General features: G+C 41.5%; 1 protein-coding gene across 1 annotated transcript in view; it reads right to left on the minus strand.

Moving 5' to 3' along the window:
- Positions 1–21,940, minus strand: part of LGR5 (leucine rich repeat containing G protein-coupled receptor 5) — a 222,789-nt gene that overhangs the window by 106,951 nt on the left and 93,898 nt on the right. The window contains exon 3 of the mRNA XM_062203223.1: positions 5,527–5,598. Coding sequence (XP_062059207.1) covers positions 5,527–5,598 — 72 coding nt within the window. The remainder of the gene's footprint in view (positions 1–5,526; positions 5,599–21,940) is intronic.

The following is a 21,940-nucleotide window of genomic DNA, read 5'->3' on the forward strand; positions in this document are numbered from 1 at the left end:
CTACTCTCTGGCTTCAGAATCAGCCCTTAAGGCATTCGGATCTGGCTAAAAAGCCCATGAGAGTATTTCAGGCATGGAAAGCCAAGACACTGTGGCAAAAAAATGACTGAAATGAAAGATCTCTGTGAGTGAGATCCCGGTGGAAAGAACGGGCCATCACAGAAGGAGGCACCTTTCTCTGAAGGGAGAAGAGAACTTCCACTTTGACTATGGCCTCGTCTAAATAAGGTCGGAGTTTGTGAACTCAAGAGGCTTTCATAGCCTCACAGCTCATGACAAAAGCCTTGGGTGATCACTGACATCATAAATAAGTGTCAATTGTCAACAACGGGAGTCACTGTGCACTTACTCCCCATGTAGGACCTCTGTCCTTAATGTGTTGTACTATGAGAATTAATGGTAAAACTACTACTCAAACAGTACTTTATACTTTGTGTATCTGTGAGAGTGCAAACTGTTTACTCAGTATAGAGTTGATCTTCTGTATATAAAGATAATTGAAAATGAATCTTAATGGAGAATGGGATGGGTGAGGGAGTAGGAGATGGGATGGTTTGCGGGTGGGAGGGTGGTAATGGGGGGAAGAACTGCTATAATCCAAAATTTGTATTTATGAAATTTATATTTATTAAATAAAAGTTTTCTATTAAGAAAAAAAAAACAAATTGGTGCTACTGCAGAAAAAATGCTTGCCTATATTTTTAATAAGATTGGGTGTGAGAAAAATGACATAATCAGAAGCCATTTTGTACAAGAATCAGAACATGAGAATAGGGGTCTAGTTGGATACTATAATAAAAACTAGTTATAAGTTGTCACAGATCAAACTTATGGTAAGTTATAAAAGAAGGAAATAATCTTTGTGAAAATAAGGCTAACATGCCAAGACAAAGCATAAATGTAGTGAAAGAAATGCTGAAGAGTGACTCTTACGAATGAGCATGGATATTCTCACAAATGAGTGTTCCTTACAGATAAGTGTCAAAATAATTCCCTGTGTTTTTGGACAGAATAGAGCTGAAATGTCACAGAGAACATCTTCCTGTCTCACAGTTCTGCAATTTGCTGAGGCGAGCATTCATTCTGCAGTACTTCAGAAGCCCCTGACAGCACATCCCCCACAGGCAATAGGGAATTGAGATGAATTGGAAAAAAGCAGTCACAGAACTGCTTTCACAGGAGGCAGTGAAGTAGCAGAATTAAAAAAAACAAGAGGCCACTCCCAAGTAAATAAATCATTACACAATTGTCACAGCATGGACTTTGTAGGATTGTGCTTCAAAAACTTTAAAAGGCAATGATACAAAATATTTATAAAGCAAGCTTTGTTAATGAAATTCAATAAGATCCCTATGTTTATGCTAATTGAATAATAGGTATATGTAAGACTTTTCACATATTTTAAATTTGTCATATATTTTTAATTTGTGGATTTTGAGATAATTCTCCTGCATCAACACTATTTTAAACTAAATATGTGGTTAGAAAGCCTACAACACCAGGAGCAGATAAGATACGTAGTTAATTATTCAATAATTTTGAGAAAATATACTTGTTACATTTAATTTTTCCTCCCCAAATTATTAGTGTTTTCTTGGCAAACCCTTCAGTATGATTATGCATCAGTGTATTCTTGAATTATAGCCGGTGTGGAGGGATAGTCAGAAGTCGAGTCAGATGTGGGAGAATTCTCTTTACACTGGGCTGTGACATACATTACAAAATAGTCTACTAGGTCGGCACCACGGCTCACTAGGCTAATCCTCCACCTGCGGCGCCGGCACCCCAGGTTCTAGTCCCAGTTAGGGCGCTGGGTACTAGTCCCGGTTGCTCCTTTTCCAGTCCATCTCTCTGCTGTGGCCCAGGAAGGCAGTGGAGGATGGCCCAAGTGCTTGGTGCACCTGGCTTCTGGCTTTGGATAGGCACAGCGCGCCGGCCGGGTGTAGCGGCCATTTGGGGGGTGAACCAATGGAAAAGGAAGAACTTTCTCTCTGTCTCTGTCTCTCTCTAACTCTGCCTGTCAAAAAAAAAAAATAGTCTATTACATGCCAATCATCTGGTCAAAGATGCCCTCACAAATTTCCAAAGCACTTTGCAGTAGCAGAACCACATGGTTGAGAATCATTACTCTAACACCAAAATAGTTTCAAAATGTTTGATAATTGAGTACACTTGTTGAATGTTAGCCTTTAGGTCAGCACAATAAAAGAAGAGTGAACACAGTCACTGGTAGGGTCATGTTCTTCCTGATCCTTCCTCATGTTGACAGTGATCTAGCTAACTTGCAAAGTCTGAACGTGAATGTGGCTTTCCTTTCCTTACAACTTTTCCTTGGCTCCTCAGCATGCCTATGACATCATAATGTACACATTTTCTTGCATGGCCTGTGGAGTTCCTGTGACCAGGGTCCTTTCTATCTCTCTTGCCTCTTCTCCAAATATTCTCCACCTTAACATGAGTGCTCAAATAGTAATCTGCTTGGAACTTCCTGTTTATTCCAGATCTTTCCTGCCCCTGTGTCTCTGTGTGTATTGTCCCTGCACACAGACAGCCAGCTTATCTGGGTGCGTAATTTCTAGTTGTGCTTCAAGATTCAGCTCCTAGGTCATCTCTCAGAGACAACTTATCCCCTGGGAAGTCAAAACTGAACTACTGGACAGGACTAAATACTCCCAACCTCTGTAGCGTCACAGTGATCTGTTTGTGTTGGTCCCATTAGGTTGGTCCCATAATCTATCATTAGGTTCTAAGATCTTCAAAGGCATGAAGCTATTTATTGATCTTTGCATCTCCAGCAATAATTTGCACAATGCCACTATGAGTATCACTCACCAGGTTTTGCTGAACTTCTGCTGAACAGAAGACAGGAAACATTGGTTAGTTAGGAGTGGATACATTAGAGGGCCTCTGTTCTTTTCTTTTCCTGGTGGAAAGAGTATATTTAAATGGAAAGTCTAAGAAACAACCTATGATTTTCATATTTGAATGAGATTAAATTAATGTGCTCTGGAGTGTTCATGTAAAATATACTATAGGACGCAGCAAAGTATGTGCCAAAGCAGCATTCTGGGTAGAAGCCAATATTGGACATGAAGGCACAATTTTTTTTTGTCTGGTACACAAGAGATATTCCATTAATAAAATATAGCACTGGGTCAATACCATACAAAACAAAACAAAAAAGTTGTTAAGTTTAGGTCTCCCTTGTTCTCTGTATAACAGATCTGAACCAATCATTCTAAACACTCATATTTGTTAAGTGTCTATGTCAGAAACTATTTTAGGAGTTGGCTATGGGAGTATCCCAGTTATCAAGAGAGACGACATGGGCTGGAGCTGTGGTGTAGCGGGTAAAACTGCTGCCTGCAGTGCTGGCATCCCTTATAGGCACCAGCTCCAGTCCCGGCTGCTCCACTTCTGATCCAGCTCTCTGCTATGGCCTGGGAAAGAAGTAGAAGACGGCCCAAGTCTTGAGCCCCTATACCCACGTGGGAGACCTGGAAGAAGCTCCTGGCTTCTGATCGGCGCAGCTCTGGCCATTGCGGCCATCTGGGGAGTGAATCAGCGGATGTTAAGACCTCTCTCTCTCGCTCTGCCTCTTCTCTCTCTGTGTAACTCTGACTTTCAAATAAATAAATACATCTTTAAAAAAAAGAGAGATGACATCACTAATTTTGTAAACATTCAATATAAATATCATGCAACTAGAAAAATAGAGCAGTATAACTACAAACTTTTGAAATGGTGGAAACATTTATAAAATTTTGAGTAATTCAATATAAGGACTCAAGGACTAAAAATTATCATTCATGGGTGGGCATTTGGTGCAGCAGGTAAGCTGCCGCCTGGGAGTGCTGCATCCTGTATTGTAGTGCTATGTTTGAGTCCTGGCTCCACTTCTGATTTCAGCTTCCTGCCATTGTGTAACAGGTGGTGGCTGAAGTAGTTGGGTCCTTGCTGCTCATGTTGGAGACCCAGATAGAATTCTGAGCTCCTGGCTTCAACCTGGTGAATTCCTGGCTTTTGCAGGCATTTAGGTAGTGAACCAGTAGATACAAGATCTCTGCCTCTGTCTCTCTCTCTCTGTGTCTTTCAGATAAATTTAAAACTTATTACAAATATAGTTTTATGTAATTAGAATACCTAGCTTATATATAATTCATATGTTAATGCTATATAATGTATATGTATGCATATTATATGCCCATAATTCAAATATCACTGTGGTGGCTGGAGAAACACTCATACACACCCTTGCTTATATATCCAATAAACGTTTTATTAAGTGAATTGAGATAACAGATAACAATCTCATTTATTTAACAAATACTGAAAATACTTACTGCTGAGTATTTTGACATAGGGAAAAAAATCACTTGTGTTGTCTTATCTAAACTGACTTTCTTGATTTATTTTGAATTGTTCCAAATATTCTCCTGGATTCATGAAGACATAGGTGCATTGGAGCTGTTGCTACAACTGAGAATTTTACCACAGAATGATTTAGCATTAAGGTTTGGCAACATGACACCCTAAAAATAGTTCTGCTTAGTAGCATAAATCATCCAAACAGGAAAGGAAACTAAACCCAGTCACCAGTGTAGACCAAACAATGTTTCTGCTGTTGAATTAACTTTTAACAAAGTATTAAATTTAATTAAATCCTGTTTTTTAACCTTCATATCCCTCAGGCCACCTAAGTGCAATTTTCATTAAGCTGAAAAACATCAAATGGTTTTTCAGAATTAATAATTTTACCTGAAAAAACGGGAAATGACAAAAACCAAGATTTTTTTTCCGAGATAAAATTTTCCCATGATGCAGAATTTCAAGTTGCATTATTTATTTTTTCTGCTACATGCCTGTTTTGCCTATACAGAATGAACTGAAAAAAGTGAAGCAATGGATACTAGGAGAAGGAAGTATTCAATACTCACACGTTCTGCTAAGCAAATTAGGCAGCTGTACATTAAATAATAAGAATGTTCACATTTATAATTTTCGATAAATTACTGTTCATTAATTAAGCAACGACTGTGCACATTCGCTATGTCCTATGCACCCCTGCACATATTTACAAGTGGAACACAAAGTTGGTGTTCTTTAGCTTTTTTCTAATTCGTGCATGATGAGGTAACAAACTTTAAAACTGATTTGATGCTTTGATCTCATTGTGTCAGCCCCATTCACTCAGTTATCAAAATGCTTCAAGACAAACTTCATAACAAGCTTCATAACAAAAAATTAGGGGAATATTCTTTTAAAAGTTTGAATTGGTGAGGTGGTTATTTGGAGGAACAATATTTTATGTATTAAAGTTAGAAAAGGAGAGATCGATTCTTTTTAGTGAACAAATTTAGCCAGGTACAGTATTGTTCTACAGCACGAAGTGAAGTGTCTATGTGAATTTAGATGGGTTATCTCAGGGGTCTAAGCAGTTTGTAGAGGGCCTCCATTTTTACAAGGTAATTGGCAGTCATTCACACTAACATCAGAGCTTCCTCCAGGAATCCCTGGTTTACTTACAGGACTTTGAGACTGTACAGGCCAGCGAATGCTCCCTTGGGAATGTACGTCAGTGCGTTCCCGGCAAGACGTCTGTGGGTTTCAATGGAGGAGAGAGAGAGTGAGCACAGTCTCTTCATGTGGAATTCATTTAGTTGTTAAAAGGCAAAATACAACCATGCTCAAGCCATAAATGCCAGAAGTAACTCTAAAGAACCATGTTGTGCTATACTTCGTGAAAAAATTTAAATAAATTTCTAATCAGAATGTGGGCAGAAAAAGTACCTGAGAGGAAATATAATAAATTACATATTTTGCAATAAATCATTTAATCGCCCATGATATGGATACATAACTGTCCTTTACACATTTTTAGACAAAAGCTAATACCATATAATACTTTGCAAAAATTACACCATCAAAATACGACTGCCATATCATTTTTACTATTCTTTATATACCTGAATAAATAATAAAACATGGATATTTTTGTTGCAATTATGCCACAAAATAACTCATTTGGTTATTAAACTTGTCAAGTTAAATGCAGACCATCATAATCAATTTTTTACTAAATTCTACCAGAAAAGGGCAGAATATCTTCATTTATTGAACATATTTTAATTGAGCAATTCCTTAAAAATTGAATTTAAAGAAAAGCTTAGTATAAAAGACATTAACATGGGTTATTTAATGGAAAGTTTTGACCTTAACTGGTAGAATTTTTCAAGTTCATTTTATAATATTTTGTAAGTGGGAAACAGTCAAGTTGAGAAAACATGAAGAAAACAGAGCCACAAGTGTGGTACCAGCAACACCTGTGCACCTGGTTCCATATTTTTCAGCAACCATGTCAAAACCACAATCTCAGATGTTAGCTGGTTCCACAAAACAGAAAACCTAGTGATAATAAATAATGTGACTCAAAGGAGCACAGAAACTTTTGAGGAGCTGTTCACATCCTAGGACCGTGGGTAGAACTGGGAACCAGGAGTCCCCTGTCTTTTCTTGATGGAGATGAGGATTTGGGGATAAGGGGGGAGTTGGTCCATTGTTTACTTCTGATGGGCTTAACAGCCTCAAATGTAATTTTTATAATGCCTTCAAAGGAGAGTCAGTCACAGAGATCCACTGACTGGCCTGAAATAACCTATTTATCACACAGCTTTAAATATGTGTCCCATGGCCAGTCAACATCACTGATCATATAACCTATGAGAATATTTCAATAGATACAGCCAATATGAATAGAACTTCTGAATATCATTTATGATATGAATGCATATTGCTCAATCTAAATTAAATTAAATTAAATTGAAATATATCACTGCATTTGTAACTCTGCTTTTAAAAAAAAGAAATTTGAGGCCGGCGCTGTGGCTCAATAGGCTAATCCTCCGCCTTGCGGCACCGGCACCCCAGGTTCTGGTCCCAGTTGGGGCGCTGGATTCTGTCCCGGCTGTCCCTCTTCCGGGCCGGCTCTCTGCTGTGGCCCGGGAGTGCAGTGGAGGATGGCCCAAGTGCTTGGGCCCTGCACCCCATGGGAGACCAGGAGAAGCACCTGGCTCCTGGCTTCGGATCAGCGCGGTGTGCTGGCCGCAGCGCGCCAGCCGCGGCGGCCATTGGAGGGTGAACCAATGGCAAAGGAAGACCTTTCTCTCTGTCTCTCTCTCTCCCTCACTGTCCACTCTGCCCATCAAAAATAAAAAAAGAAAAAAAAAAGAAATTTGATAACACAAGAAAGAACCTAGCATTCCCCAAGAGGCTTTGCTTCTCTAGACACTGCAGCACTCCTCTGCTCTGTGCTGTAAAACAAGTTAGTTAATATTTCTGTAACATTTGCTTACTAATTACATGAAATATTAAGACAAGATGGCTTGTCCCTTCCATCTCCAGAATTCCTTGATTTCCCCTTGTTTCATATTTATTTGTGTTTGTGTCCATTTTTCATTCCCTTAACAAACATAATATTTTAAAAGACTTGGATAGTTCATGTACTGTATTTATCAAACCTCCCTTGTGGTACTTAAGGAAATGTTTTTCAAACAATTAATTTAGTGGTTCAGTCTAGAATTAAGAACCAGAGAGTAGAAAAATAGAGAATGCATTGACTGAAGTATTGTTTTATAAAACCTTTATTTCCAAATATATTTGTGAAAACACATTGAAGGGAAGAAATTTTTTTCTTTCTGTATATAGTCAGAGAAGCTTGAAAGGCACTGACTAAGCATAGTGGACATTCAGTAAATATGTTCTTAAACATGTACATGCACCTAGTATTTGACCAGAGTGATTTTTCAAGGCATTGCATTTCTTTATTCCTATAACATTCTCTTATCAGGCAACACTCTCTGGACTATAAACTAAGTCTCCCCCTATGCAGTCTCTGCCTACTCTAACTTGGTGTATGTTCATGGATGGTTACTATAAAACCAACCCAGATCATATCACTATTGCCCAAAACGGTGTCAATTCCCATGCCAGGTGACAAGAAGTCACAAGAAGTCCTCAGCCTCTTCCTCCATAATTCCCTTTACACGTAGCTAAATCAGAATATGAGGCTTGCGTTTCTTAGATGCATCCTCTCCTTTCCCCTTCTTGCCCTAAAATGTTCTCCTTCCACTTTCTTCAAAGCAGGCTCATTTCTGAGCCTTCCAAACTGATGGGCAATTTCTCTACTTTGAACCCTGTCGTGCCTTGCTTAAGGATTTATAGTCTTCCTTGTGTTATAGTGGGTGCCTGTCTTACCACACACAGAAGACTGGGGAGTCTCTTTGAGTCCATTCAAGATCCTGGAATAGTAGCTGAAATAGTAGATCACCTTGGTAGTGGTAGTGCCCAACTGATCTTGTAAGTGGAGACTACTAATTGCCCACAGTGTCCATTCCCTCTTTTTCTAGAATTCCTCCTACTCAGAGTTTTAGCTGAGTATATGGCCAACAGATAGTTTTGTTTTCAGCCTTCCTTGTATCTAAACATGGTTGTGTGGCTGAGATCAACTGTGATCAGAGTGACAGTTGGAGATTCTGTGTTACCCCCTCTTTGACTTTTTCTGGACCAACAGTACTCATGAGATAACATCAGTGATTCTGTTGTGGAGAACAGAAGGCAAATAAGAAAAACAAAGAAGACAGTAGGGCCCTTGGCCCCCTGGATAACTTTGTGGAACAAGCTATCCAGCAGCCCTGAAGTCATTTTGGATGAATAACTGAATCAGTATGGATCCTGATGTTAGCTTCTGTAAACGAGTCCACATCAAAGGGCTATTTAGCTGGTGAGGCTAGTAAACCTCCATTGCTGCAGAGAAAGAGAAGGCTGTATGACACCCGTCCAGATGCTGGCCTCAAAGAATCTTGTCTGCAAAACTGCTCCAATCTCCCATTCCCACTATCTTCACTTTATTTTCCTTTTATGTTTGTATTCTTCACTTGTGGTTGACGTAGCTGAACTGTCACAGGAACAGCATTTTGCTATTTCCCTGTAGATCTCGGTTGGGAAGAAACATACTTGATCATTCTTAAAAGCTATCTTTTTATATCTAACAAGTATTTATGGAGGACTCATGCTGGGCTGGTCCTTCCAGGTGTTAGTGACACAGTGGGTGAATAACATAAAGCCCCTGACCTCATGAATTTATATTCTAATGTGGGGAGACAGTCATTAAATAATAGAACAAAAGGGGATCGACATTTGGCCAAGCAGTTAAGAGATTGGTTAAGATGCTGCATCCCATATCAGTATGCCTGATTTAGTAGCCAGCTACAGCTTCTTACATTAGCTTCCTACTGGGAGGGAGCAGTGATGGCGCAAGTAACTGGATTCCATCCACACACTTGGGAGACCTGGATTGAGTTTCCAGCTCTCAACTTCCACCCCAGCCCAGCGCATTCAGAATTAACCAGTAGATGCAGAGGGAGCTATCTCTCTGTCTGCCTTTCTCTAACTCTCTGCCTCTCAAAAAAATAAATACATTTTAAACAAAGACTCATTTTAACAAATGAGTAATATAATGAAAAATACAGAAGGAGGAAGGAAGATGATGCAAAGGGGTTGGGAGCTATGGGCAATAGTGGAGGGTGATGGGCTATTGCTTCAGTTGCTCAGGGCAAGCTCTCTGTCGAGAGAGCATCTCCGCAGAGGTCTGAGCCAAGTAGGAATCCATGTGACAGGAGCAAGAGAACACAAGGCAGAGTGTGCTGTGCCTGGGTGGCCCCAAAGCTGCTAGGAGGCTAACACAAGCATGGCTGGAGTGCAGTGTGCACGGGGGAGGAAGGCCGCAAGTGAGGTTGGAAAGGTATCCAGGGCCACTTTGCACAGGGCTTTGGAAGCCACAGGAAAGACTCTGGGCTGCACAGTGATGTGAGATCAGATCTGTGTTTTAAAAAGGTCCTCCTGAAGGGATCCTGTTAAGGGGGAGGATAGACTATGGGGACAAGAGTAGGAAGCACAGGGACGATTACAGGGCTCAGAGACAGCGCAATGCAGCAGTGGTGGGGGGCTGGAGGAGGTGGGGTTTGGCATAGAAGAAAAATCCAACCTGATAAACCACTAGGGTCAAGGTGGAGTGCAGGAAGTACAAACGGAGCAACATTTTAAGCTTATATCAGTGTAACCCATTTGAATTTGTTTAGTTATCTCAATTTTGTATACAACACTAAGGTACATTGATGTGTATGGCATGCCATGCAAGAGTTGCTTATTGAATATAGAGGCTCCAACGTGGTTGAACATCACAGACGACCTGCTCATCAGATTGAACTGACAGGAAATGGTTGTCCCAGGCTGAGTTCCTGAATCACTCCTGCTGCTGCTGCAGTATCAGCGAGTAGCTTGACAGGTTTTTGAGACACTGACTTTGGAAATGAAAAGGAGAAAGCAAAACTTTTTTGTTTATTTTAATTTGTTTCAATTATTGTTAGAGTATACACCTTTCTGTTACATTTCCTGAAACACACACCACACAAATTATTTTTCTTTTCTGCACAGGAACTTTCCATACCCCCAGGTCTGCATTCAAAATGAATCTCTACAACCGCAGACCTGTGCTATCAGGGGAGTCTGCCTTAAAGCAAAAGAATTTATGATGTGTTATTAGCTGTTTGCTGGGCTGGGGGCAGCTCTATCTCACTGACAAAAACAACAATTTAAGGAAACCATTCTCCTCTTATTTCTTTACCATGTGGAGTAGTTTAATCATTTTAAAACTTAAGTACATATAAACTACAGGAAAAAAATCAGACTTTCAAATTTGTACACAGTATACAAATAGTAAGACTGTTACATAAATCTTTGTACACAAATGTTTCCTGTCACAATATGAACCAAGAGATCTCTGAGCAGCTGCCTCCCAACCCTGGACTCCCACATACCAGCTGGCTGAAAGGTTGTTTTTATTTGTATTTTTTAAGATTTATTAATTTATTTGAAAGAGTTACAGCAAGAGAGCGAGAGAAGGAGGGAGAGAAAGAGAGAGAGATTGTCCATCTGCCAGTTCACTCTTCAGATGGTCTCAATGGCTAGTACTGGACCAGGCTGAAGCCAGGAGCCAGGAGCTTCTTCTGGGTCTCCTACAAGGGTGGCAGGGGCCCAGGGACTTGGATCACCTTCCACTGCTTTTCCCAGGTCATCAGCAGGGAGCTGGATTGTAAGTGGAGCATCTGAAACTCCAAACAGTGCCCATATGGGATGCTGGCATTACAGGCAGTACCTTTACCTGCTATGCCACAATGTCAGCCCTGGTTTTTCTTTCAAACTTTGCATTTTAAAATATTACTTCATGGGAATATCACTTTTACCTTTTTCATTTCTGTAAAATAATGTAACTCAGTGAGGAAATAAATGTATGTATCTTTTTATTATATCAGACATTAGAGATCTTATATGTCAGATATTGTTATCCTGAAACAGAGTTGCATTTCGGGTTCCTAGTGTTCTGTCATTGTTAGTTTTAGTGACTGAGCTGACATAAAAGGAAAGAAAATCTTCAAGGAATGACAGACAATAGGTGCATTCCTTTTCCAGTAAATCATATGAGTAGACGTTTTGTGGGTGTAGCACTCAAGGAAAGTCTTTTTGAGAATGTACACATTTCTCTGAATTGCTAAAATACGGATGTTCTTCTGTATCTACTGTGGATTGGCTCCTGGCCCTCCTCCCTAATATGCATATTAGTTCCTCGTATTGAATGGCCTCCTGGTTGTACATAACCTGGGTACATCCTCCTGTGTGCTCTAAGTAATCTCTAGATTACCTATGATAGTTAACACATTGTAAATGCCATAAAATAGTTGTTACACTGTGTTGCTTGGGGAATGACAAGAAAAAAAGTCCATACATGTTCAGTCCCAACTATTTTCAAACTGTGTGATTGGCTGAACCCAACAGATGTAAAACCCAAGGATATGGGGCCTGACTATCGTACAAACCTCTAAAGTAATCTAAAGGATTACTATTATTCCTTCTTGGTAGCTTCATTTTGTAAAACGGAGGGATGGGGAGTAAAGCAATTATATTTAGGCCTGATTTTTTTCTCTCTGGATGTTGGCCTGGAGAGAGAGAGAGGTCTGTGTACAAAATGGGATGAGGTGGCTGGCGCCGTGGCTCAATAGGCTAATCCTCTGCCTATGGTGCCAACACACCAGGTTCCAGTCCTGGTTGGGGTGCCAGATTCTGTCCCGGTTGCCCCTCTTCCAGGCCAGCTCTCTGCTGTGGCCCGGGAGTGCAGTGGAGGATGGCCCAAGTGCTTGGGCCCTGCACCCGCATGGGAGACCAGGAGAAGCACCTGGCTCCTGGCTTTGGATCAGCGTGATGCGCCGGCCGCAGCGGCCATAAGGGGTAAACCAACTGCAAAGGAAGACCTTTCTCTCTGTCTCTCTCTCTCACTGTCCACTCTGCCTGTCAAAAAATTAAAATAAAATAAAATAAAATAAAAATGGGATGAGGCCTGAGGGTGGAAGACAGTGTCTGACCCTGCTGTCTGTTGAGACCTTTGAGAAATCACTATTCAGAAAGCCTTGGTCAGGCATGGGTCCACTCGGCTGAGTAGTGAGCAGGACTGCCTGGCTAGTTGTGCCAAGCCTCCTAGGTTCTTCCTTGCATGAATTCCCCTAACATATAATCCATTTGTCCCTTCCTCTTCTTGGTGTTTTTTCTTCTTATTTTTAAGCTGCTGTGAGATAATGCAAGTCACCTACCTTCCCTAGTCCTTATTTAAAAAGTGGTAGGATTCGTCCAAGAACATCTTCTCTTCATCTCTTTAAAAACTTTTATAACACATAGTACTTGTATAATATACCAACATTTGTATGCAGTATAAACTGATCAAATCAGATAATTAGCATTCCTATTTCCTATTTATTTATTTATTTATTTATTTTTGACAGCGATAGTGAGAGAGAGAGACAGAGAGAAAGGTCTTCCTTCCATTGGTTCACCCCCCAAATGGCTGCTACAGCCGGAGCTATGCCGATCCGAAGCCAGGAGCCAGGTACTTCCTCCTGGTCTCCCATGTGGGTGCAGGGCCCAAACACTTGGGCCATCCTTCACTGCCTTCCCGGGCCATAGCAGAGAGCTGGACTGGAAGGGGAGCAACTGGGACTAGAACTCGGTGCCCATATGGGATGCCGGCGCCGCAGGTGGAGGATTAACCAAGTGAGCCACGGCGCCGGCCCCATCCTATTTCCTAATTTTTTCTTTATGCTTGGAGCCTAAAATCTCTAGTTCTTCCGACAGATTGATACACATTATGGTGAACTCCAGATGTCCTACTGTGTGTGGAACACTGGAACCTGTTCCTTCTAATGATGTGCTTTATTATGATTTACTCATTAACTTATTTGAAAGGTGGAAAGACAGAGAGAGAGAAAGGTCTCTGCTGGTTCATTCCCCAACTGCCTGCAACAGCTGCATCTGGGCCAGGCCAAAGCCAGGAGCCAGAAACTCCATCCTGGTCTCTCCCCTATGAGTGGTAGGGGTCAAAGTACTCAGACCATCTTTCACTGCCTTCCCAGGTACATTGGCCAAGAGGTGGATTGGAAGAGGAATAGCTGGCATTCGAACCAGCACTCCGATACGGGATGCCTGACATGCAAGTGGCAGCATCACCTGCTGTGCCACAATGCTGGCCTCTAACTGTGTTTTGGCACCTGTTACCCAGCTTCCCTCCCTGCTCCTTCCCCCGCCCCTTCCCAGCTCCTGCTCATCACTACCCTAAGTTCTGACTGATTTTTTAAACTTTCATATTTCAGAGAGAACATGTGGTATGTTTTTCTGGGCCTGGCTCCTTCATGAAGATTCTTTTTTTTTTTTTACCCTAAAGTTGGTTTATGTCAGATGTGCATTTCCTGCCCTTCCTCGTCTTCTTCCCTTGCAATCTCCTTTCCCCCTTTAGTCTTGTTTGTTGTGAAACTTTTTTTTTTTTTTACTATAATATGTCATGGACATTTAAAAAAAGCACTTTTCCAGACTTCATAAATTTATTACCTACATTTTGTTAGATGAAGACCCAAAGCTCAGAAAGTTTTATGTAAGGTGGAAAACAGTGTTCCTTTCTTGATTTATTTTTTAAAAAGATTTATTTTTATTTGACAGGTAGAGTGACAGAGAGACAGAAACACACACAGACACACAGACACACAGGCACACACAGATCTTCCAACCACTGTTTCACTCCTCAGCTGGCTGCAAGGCTATCCAGGTATCCCACGGGGTCCAAGTACTTGGGTATCATCTGATGCCTTCCCAGATGCATTAGCTGGGAGCTGGACTGGGAGCAGAGCAGCCACGATTTGAACTGGTGCTCTTATGTGGGATGCTGGCATCTCTAGTGGTGGCTTAACTTGCTGCTGTAACCTGGTCTGTCTTGATTCATTTAAAAGTTGTCTAGACTTTTCTATGTAGCTGTGTCTTACAGGAATTCCTTTTGGAGCAGCACTGTGGTGTAGCAGGCTAAGCATACACCTGCAATGAAGTGGAGCCTTGACAGCTCTTTTTCTGATCCAGCTCCCTGCTAATGTGCCTAGGGAAGCAGCAGAAGATGGTCCAAGTAGTTAGACTCCTGCCACCCACTTTGGAGATCAGCCCCTACCATTGTGGCCATTTGGGAAGTGAACCAGCGGATAGAAGATCTCTTTCTCTTTTTGTCACTCTGCCTTTCAAATAAATAAAAAATAAATCTTTTTAAAAATTAAAAGAAGACACTTTAGACTGCTTAGCAAACTCATGCTGCTCCTAGAAATGAATGCTTGATTTTTCATCTTTAACAAAGTACATAAGACCTCGAGAGCACCATCTATAAAGCTGAATTAATGTATTTTAAAAATCTGATGACAGCATACATCAAGCTTAATAGTAGTAACTTTCTCCCTTTTCTTGTTCTGAAGATCAGGATGACCTTTGCCTACTTCCAGTTTGCTAGTACTAATTTCCTTCTCTACTATTTCTCAGGACTGGTTTCAATAGTTTTTAGTTTTTTGAGTTTTTCCATTCTTCTGAGTCATAATTAACCTGAATGATTGCTGTGAACCTATCATTTAAATCATTAAGTTTTGGGGACTACTGTTGTGACATTGCAGGTTAAACCACCGCCTGCAGCATGAAATCCCATATGGGCACCTGTTCAAGTTCAAGCTGCTCCACTTCTGATCCAGCTCCCTGCTAACGAGCCTGGGAAAGCAGTGGAGGATGGCCCAAGTACTTGGGCCCCTGCACCAATGTGGGAGACCTGGAAGAAGCTCCTGGCTTTGGTCTGGCCCAGCCATGGCTGTTGTGGCCATCTGGGTAGTAAACCACTATCTGGAAGATATCTCTCTCTCTCTCTCTCTCTCTCTCTCTCTCTCTCTTCCTCTCTTCCTCTCTTTCTGTAACTCTACCTTTTAAATAAATAAATTTTTTAAAAATGCAAAATTTTGAAAAAAATATCTTATAATCACTTGAAAAAAATCATCCTAAAATAAAGTTAGGTAAAACCATGTAATACTGTGATTAGTGACTTTCAAAACACATGAGTGATGGAACCAATTCACAATTCAGTTACAATTGATTAGCTTATTCTGGATGATTTTGCAGCCACCACAGTTACAGGTTTGGCTTTGTGTTTGCCCACACAGAAGGCAGTAGCTGAGTCATAGGAAGAGTGAGACAGAACCAGGGTAAATTTTCTAGTCAGATGTTATCTACTGATCTTGTCCTAACTGGCAGGAATGCATCCCTGCTGTAATTGACCAAGCCCACCATGGTAGATTTTCTTTTGTAAGATGCCTATGCCAATTAGAAGGCACTGACTCTAAGAAAAAATTGCCCACCACTTCTCATTAACCTCCGGCCCTGCCCTTCAGATCCAGGCACACTGCTGTTCTCTCACATGCTAGTCTCACCGCTATGACTTACTTTCTTCCTTTTACCAGCCCCTCTTTAAGTTCCCAGCTTCCAAGCATAGATGTTCCTCAAGTTTTGTCTTCATAGTTTTCTCCCCCACAACCCTGTCTAGCACTGCTCCAATTTTAGGGTACACTGTCATCACCTTAAATGTCACAAAAATTCAAATCACCAGGCCCCAACCCCAACCCAGAATTTCCGGAGGAAGGATATGAGAATCCACATTTTTAATGAGAAGCATCTATGATTTTAAAGTAGTTTGGAATCGCACTGAGAAACTCAGAGCCTCTACTCTCTCGCAAGGTCCTCATTCACCCCAGCACCCTCACATTCACCTCTTTGTAAGGCATTCTGCAATCACTGTCTCTAGAACAGACTCATTATGCCAATAACACAGGTGACCTTACATTCCAACAGTGTCCGAGACATTCCCATCTGCATGTTCTGCTGGCAGCTTACACTTGGTATAACAACAGCCAGGTATCTTCTTGCCTCCTGAATTCCCTCCCTGTTTCTGTTAACTGGCTCTCCAGTCACGTGACACCTAATCTCATAACCCCATTCAAAGTCATCTCTCTCCTTCAGGGTCCCCCCTTCAGTCCCTATGTTCAATCAACTGACGAGACTCTAAAGGATTCCTCTGTTGTGTTGCTTCTACATATTCCAGGGGTTCTTAGGACATCTACAGAGTTTTAAAAAATGAGGCCTTAGGGATGAGCAATCGGGACAGTGGTTAAATCTCCACTTGGGATGACTGCATCCCATATCAGAGTGCCTGGCTTCTCTGCTTCCAATCCAGCTTCCTGCTAATGGGCGCCCTGGGAGGCAGCAGATGATGGCTCAAGTACTTGGTTCCCTACTGCCCATGTGTGAGACCTAGAAAGAATTTCACTTTCCTAGCTTGGGCCTGGCTCAGGTTCCTGAATCTGGCCTAGCCAAGCCCTGGCATTTGAAGAGGCAGTCAGCATATTGATCTCTGTATGCCTGTACCTTTCTCTTTGAATCTCTACCTTTCAAATAAAATGAAAATAAATATATTAAAAAATGGTATCTGAGCCGCCACTGAGACTCTGGGGATAAGCCTGGGTCATTAGTAATTTAAAAAGCATTCCAAGGGGGTGGTGTAGTTAGTAAGAGGCTGCTTGGAACAAGTGCATCCCACGGTCAGAGTGCCAAGGTTGAATCTTGGCTTTGGCTACCAATTCCAGCCTTCTGCTAATGTAAACTCTGGGAAGCAGCAGGTAATAGCTCAAGGAGTTTGGTTCCTGTCATCATGTAGGAATCCTGGATTGAGTTCCTGGCTCCCAGCTTCAATTTGGCCCAGACCCAGCTTTTGTGGGCATTTGGGGAGCAACCAGTGGACAGGGGATTTTTATCTCTCTTTCTCTGTCTCTCTGCCCTTCAAATAAAACAAACAAAAAGATTTTTAGGTGATTCTAATGACATTCAATGAAGTGAATTTTCACTGTTTGATTTTTATAAGATTATTCAAAGGTCTTCATGTTCTCCATCCCCACAGACAATGATTCATTTATTAATTGTTCAGGGAATTAGGAGAGATGATCAGTTATCGGATTTTTTTTTTTAACAGGCAGAGTGGACAGTGAGAGAGAGAGACAGAGAGAAAGATCTTCCTCTTTGCCGTTGGCTCACCCTCCAATGGCCGCTGCGGCCGGCGCATCACACTGATCCGAAGCCAGGAGCCAGGTGCTTCTCCTGGTCTCCCATGTGGGTGCAGGGCCCAAGGACTTGGGCCATCCTCCACTGCACTCCCGGGCCACAGCAGAGAGCTGGCCTGGAAGGGGGGCAACCGGAACAGAATCCGGCGCCACGACCGGGACTAGAACCCGGTGTGCCGGCGCCGCAGGTGGAGGATTAGCCTATTGAGCCGCGGTGCTGGCCAGTTATCGGATTTTAACAGTTATCCAGATGAGATAATTAAGAAGCTGAAGTAGGTGCTGAAGAAATAGCAAATAGGGTGAACAAATGGGAGAGACAACATGGGCTTGGAAGCTGGATGGAGATGGGGAGCAGGAGAGAAAGAATGTCAAACACTAACGGAACAATGGACACAGTAGACCTGAATTTGGAAACTGAGAACGGTGTCAAGCAGGAAATACAGTAGCCAAAGTATGGTGGTACATGAATGAATCTGAGATGAGTTTTAAAGCATTGGGGGTGGTGAGGGCAGTAGGGGGAGCTGTCATCTAGGCAATTGGGAATTGTCCAAGTGTGGTTGGTAAAGCAGCAGCAGAGGCATCACTGGGAAATCTTATAAATGCAAATTTTTAGCACTCTCCTTCCAACCCTAGCCTACTAAAGAAACGCTCAGGTGGGTCCTATCACTGTGTGGTGGAACAAGCTCCCCAGGTGATTCTGATGTCACAGAATCCTGCATCAGAATCACCTAGAGACTTACCTGGGTCCAACTCCCGGAGTTTCTGACTGCCTAGATTGGGGTGGGACACATGCATCTGCAATTCTAACAAGCTCAGATAAAGAATGTTTAGAGAAAGAACAAATAACCAGGTGCTGCTAAGGTTGTCCTGGGACCACACATTGAGAACCACTGGCCTAGCAGTCAAAGACAAAAGAGATCTAGATTGGATTAGGTTAGATCTAGAGTTAGAAGAATACGGGAGAAATAGAACAAATCTTGGGTTTCTCGCCCCAGATCCATTTTAATGGGTCTCTGGGCTTCATCGTTTCTCAATCTAATTTGCATTCAAGAATCAGAGAAATTTTTTAAAATCATAAATCCTTTTGTTTCCCTAGCCGCATATACCCATCTGACAGCTTCCTTTGCCTCTTCTTTGAATTCCATACATGGCCTGATTGGCTGAGTGATCTGGACTTAGCCTTCCTCTCCAACCTCATCCCACATCATGTCAGCCCCATCTCACTCTGCTCCAGCCAAACAGGGCTTCTTTCAGATATACAAATGCATTGTGATCTTCCCCACCTCTGGGCCTGTGCTCACACTGTTCACTTAGGTTGAACATGCTATCACAGTTCTTAGAGCACCAACTCTCTGTCCACCTCCTGATCTCAGTTTAGATGTCACCTTCTCAGAGAGACTTTCCTCTTTGTCATCCCTTGTTATTATTCTTTGTCTAAATCCTGTTTGTGATAAGCAAATATAATATGTGCTCTCTTATTTGCTTATTATCTATCTCCCCTACTTGATTGTAAGCTCACACAGTGGGGACTTGTTGAATGACTTGAAGCAAGTCTTATTTCACGCCTGTATTTCCAGTGGCTCAGGAAATATGTGTTGAATGAAGAAAACAAAGAGTACTGAGAAAGGAGACAATAAAATTAAGTTGAGAGATTTGGGGAATGTCTATATTTTGTAAGAGCTGGGGGTGGGAGATAAAGGAATGCTATGGAAAAAAAGAAGAGGCAGAGAGAAAGGGCACTTCCGAAACACTGCCCTAACTGTCATAACAAAACACACATGCACATAGATATACAATGACAAACATCTGAATGTCTATATCTGGGGTACAGATGATCATTTGGAAGAGAAGCAAAATAACTCCCATGAAATAACACTAGAATTTCAAGGAAGCAATATCGATAATCAGCTTCCAGATCAATGAAGACAGGAGACTGATCACTATGACAAGGCCAAGGGACCTGAAGATTATTTATGGGCATGAAAGTGTTTTTGCTTTATGACTACAACCTGATATGTCAATTAAAGCTTACCAAAGTAATTTCAATCATTATTTCATTTTAGCCTCAGAACAAAATCTCAAAAGACAGGCAGGACAACTTTCACTATTTTCAGTGACATGGTAAAGAAATAGAAGTAAAAAGCATAGATTGTGCTCTCAGGAAGTTTGGTGGTATCATTAAAGATTTCATCTTAATAATAGTTATCTACTATTTATATAGAGATTCTTCAAGGCCAACCATAATACCAACAAATAGTTCCAGGGAACAATAGTAACTTAAAAACAGACCTCCCTAGAGCTTCTCATGTTTCTTTTCTAAATTGAGTATTTGGTTCCAATAGCACTAGAATCTGGAAAGATTTAAAAATGCTACTCAGAAATAAAGGCCTTTAACTTAGACTATTTAAAATGGTAACAATTTATTTGCCCCTTTGATTTGAGCAGACTACCAATCTATGTTTAACGTAACTTATAGATGTCAACGAAAGTTCCATCTGCCACTACCCCCTGACCTCTGAGGCACACACTTGATGGAACAAATGTATGATCTTTTATTTGTCCACATAGCAAGCATTGATATGAAGCCCTTAGTAGAAATGAGTATTGTCAGAGAGAAATTCAGTAATTGCTCACTTGTTAAAATATGATAAAGAATTCTCTGCAGTCATTAACTATATCCAATAAAGCCCAGAATCAGCTTTTCCTTCATGGGTTCCAGATCCTTGGGATCTCTTCAAAAATTGGGCTCATGAAATAGGGAAGTAGGAGATTAATGGTGTTTTCATTTTACAGATACAACTGAAAATACACATTATAGCTTATCAAAGTTCTTTCATCGTCATTTCCTTTGAGCCTCAGACATACCTTAGGCAAAGCAGCTTTCACCATTATCCCCCAAGGGCTGGCCAAACTGAGTGGATTACCAGTGGTCCAGGACCCGAGCCTTGGGCTTCTGAATCTAGAACCTGCTCTCTTTTCTCTCTGCAGCACAGCCTCCCTACATTTAGACCTGGGTTGTTTTGGAAAAACAAAAAGGCTCTCCTGGTGCTAGGGCTCCCAACCAGCAGGACGGTCATCCTGTACATGTTTGGCCTCCTTGTATTGTTCGTTAAAAATAAACAAACAATAAGGAACAAGACCTGAATGTGCCAAAATTTGTGGCACAGGGAGGAGTAAATGCTATTAGCTGTCAGGAGTTAGATAGTTTCCTATGATGCTTTTCTTCTTCTTAAAAATATGTTCCAGATAGTCCCTTTATCCAGAGTTATATGCAGGTTTTTTTTTTTTTTAACAATAAGTTCACGAATATCTCTAGGGTTTACTGCATCTTACAGAATTTTAAAGTATGTCATCCTTGTTAATCTCTACTGATGGATGAAGGATAAACCATGGCTGTCTACACATTTTATTACATAGCTAAATATTCAAACCAGGGAAATGATGTACTGTGTAATTAGAGCCCAGGGGAAGAGTGGTAACTCAACTTTATTAATAGAGATTTTTCAAAGGCTGAGTTTTGGAGTGGGGAGTTTACTAATGCTGAGAGTATCAGAAGTTTCCTAATAGTGCATGAGGAGGTAAAGCATAGACCTGAGCTGAATAAGCTGAATGAAAGATTTTATACTTTCAAATAGTCCCCCCGTTGTCATAACACAAGACATGCAAACACACTGGCAGATTCTTACACTTTGTATGTAGCGTACGGTTGGTCATTTGTTAGTTCAAGTAAAACACTATATAAAACATGGTGCCCAATCATATGTTTTTGTATATAAAAATATTAATCTGTTGAACAATGATAGCTTGGTGAAATTCTACACCTGAGAATTCTGATGACAGTTTTCCCAGGGCCAATATACGATGGTATTTGATTAACAAACTGAACATCCTTTTTCCCCTTCCTGAGTAGAGAGCTCTTTCTCACTTTCTCACTCATTCTCTCTGATTCCCCCTCACAGACACAGATACAAACACAGAGATATACATGGACACTTATCATTATACAACTTGGTTTAGAGGACATTTAAAAATGTTGAACTGTGCAGGGGCCAGCGCTGTGGCACAGTGGGTTAACGCCCTGGCCTGAAACTCTGGCATCCCATATGGGCGCCGGTTCAAGACCCGGCTGCTTCACTTCCAATCCAGCTCTCTGTTGTGGCCTGGGATAGCAGTGGAGGATGGCCCAGGTCCTTGGGCCCCTGCTCCCACGTGGGAGACCCGGGAAAAGATCCTAGCTCCTGGCTTTGGATCGGCACAGCTTCGGCCATTGCAGCCAATTGGGGAGTGAACCAGTGGATGGAGGACCTCTCTCTCTCTTTCTGCCTCTGCTTTCTCTGTGTAGCTCTGACTTTCAAATAAATAAATAAATCTTAAAAAAAAAT

This window comes from Lepus europaeus, chromosome 10 (assembly GCF_033115175.1).
Source record: "Lepus europaeus isolate LE1 chromosome 10, mLepTim1.pri, whole genome shotgun sequence".
In the NCBI taxonomy this organism is placed as follows: domain Eukaryota; kingdom Metazoa; phylum Chordata; class Mammalia; order Lagomorpha; family Leporidae; genus Lepus; species Lepus europaeus.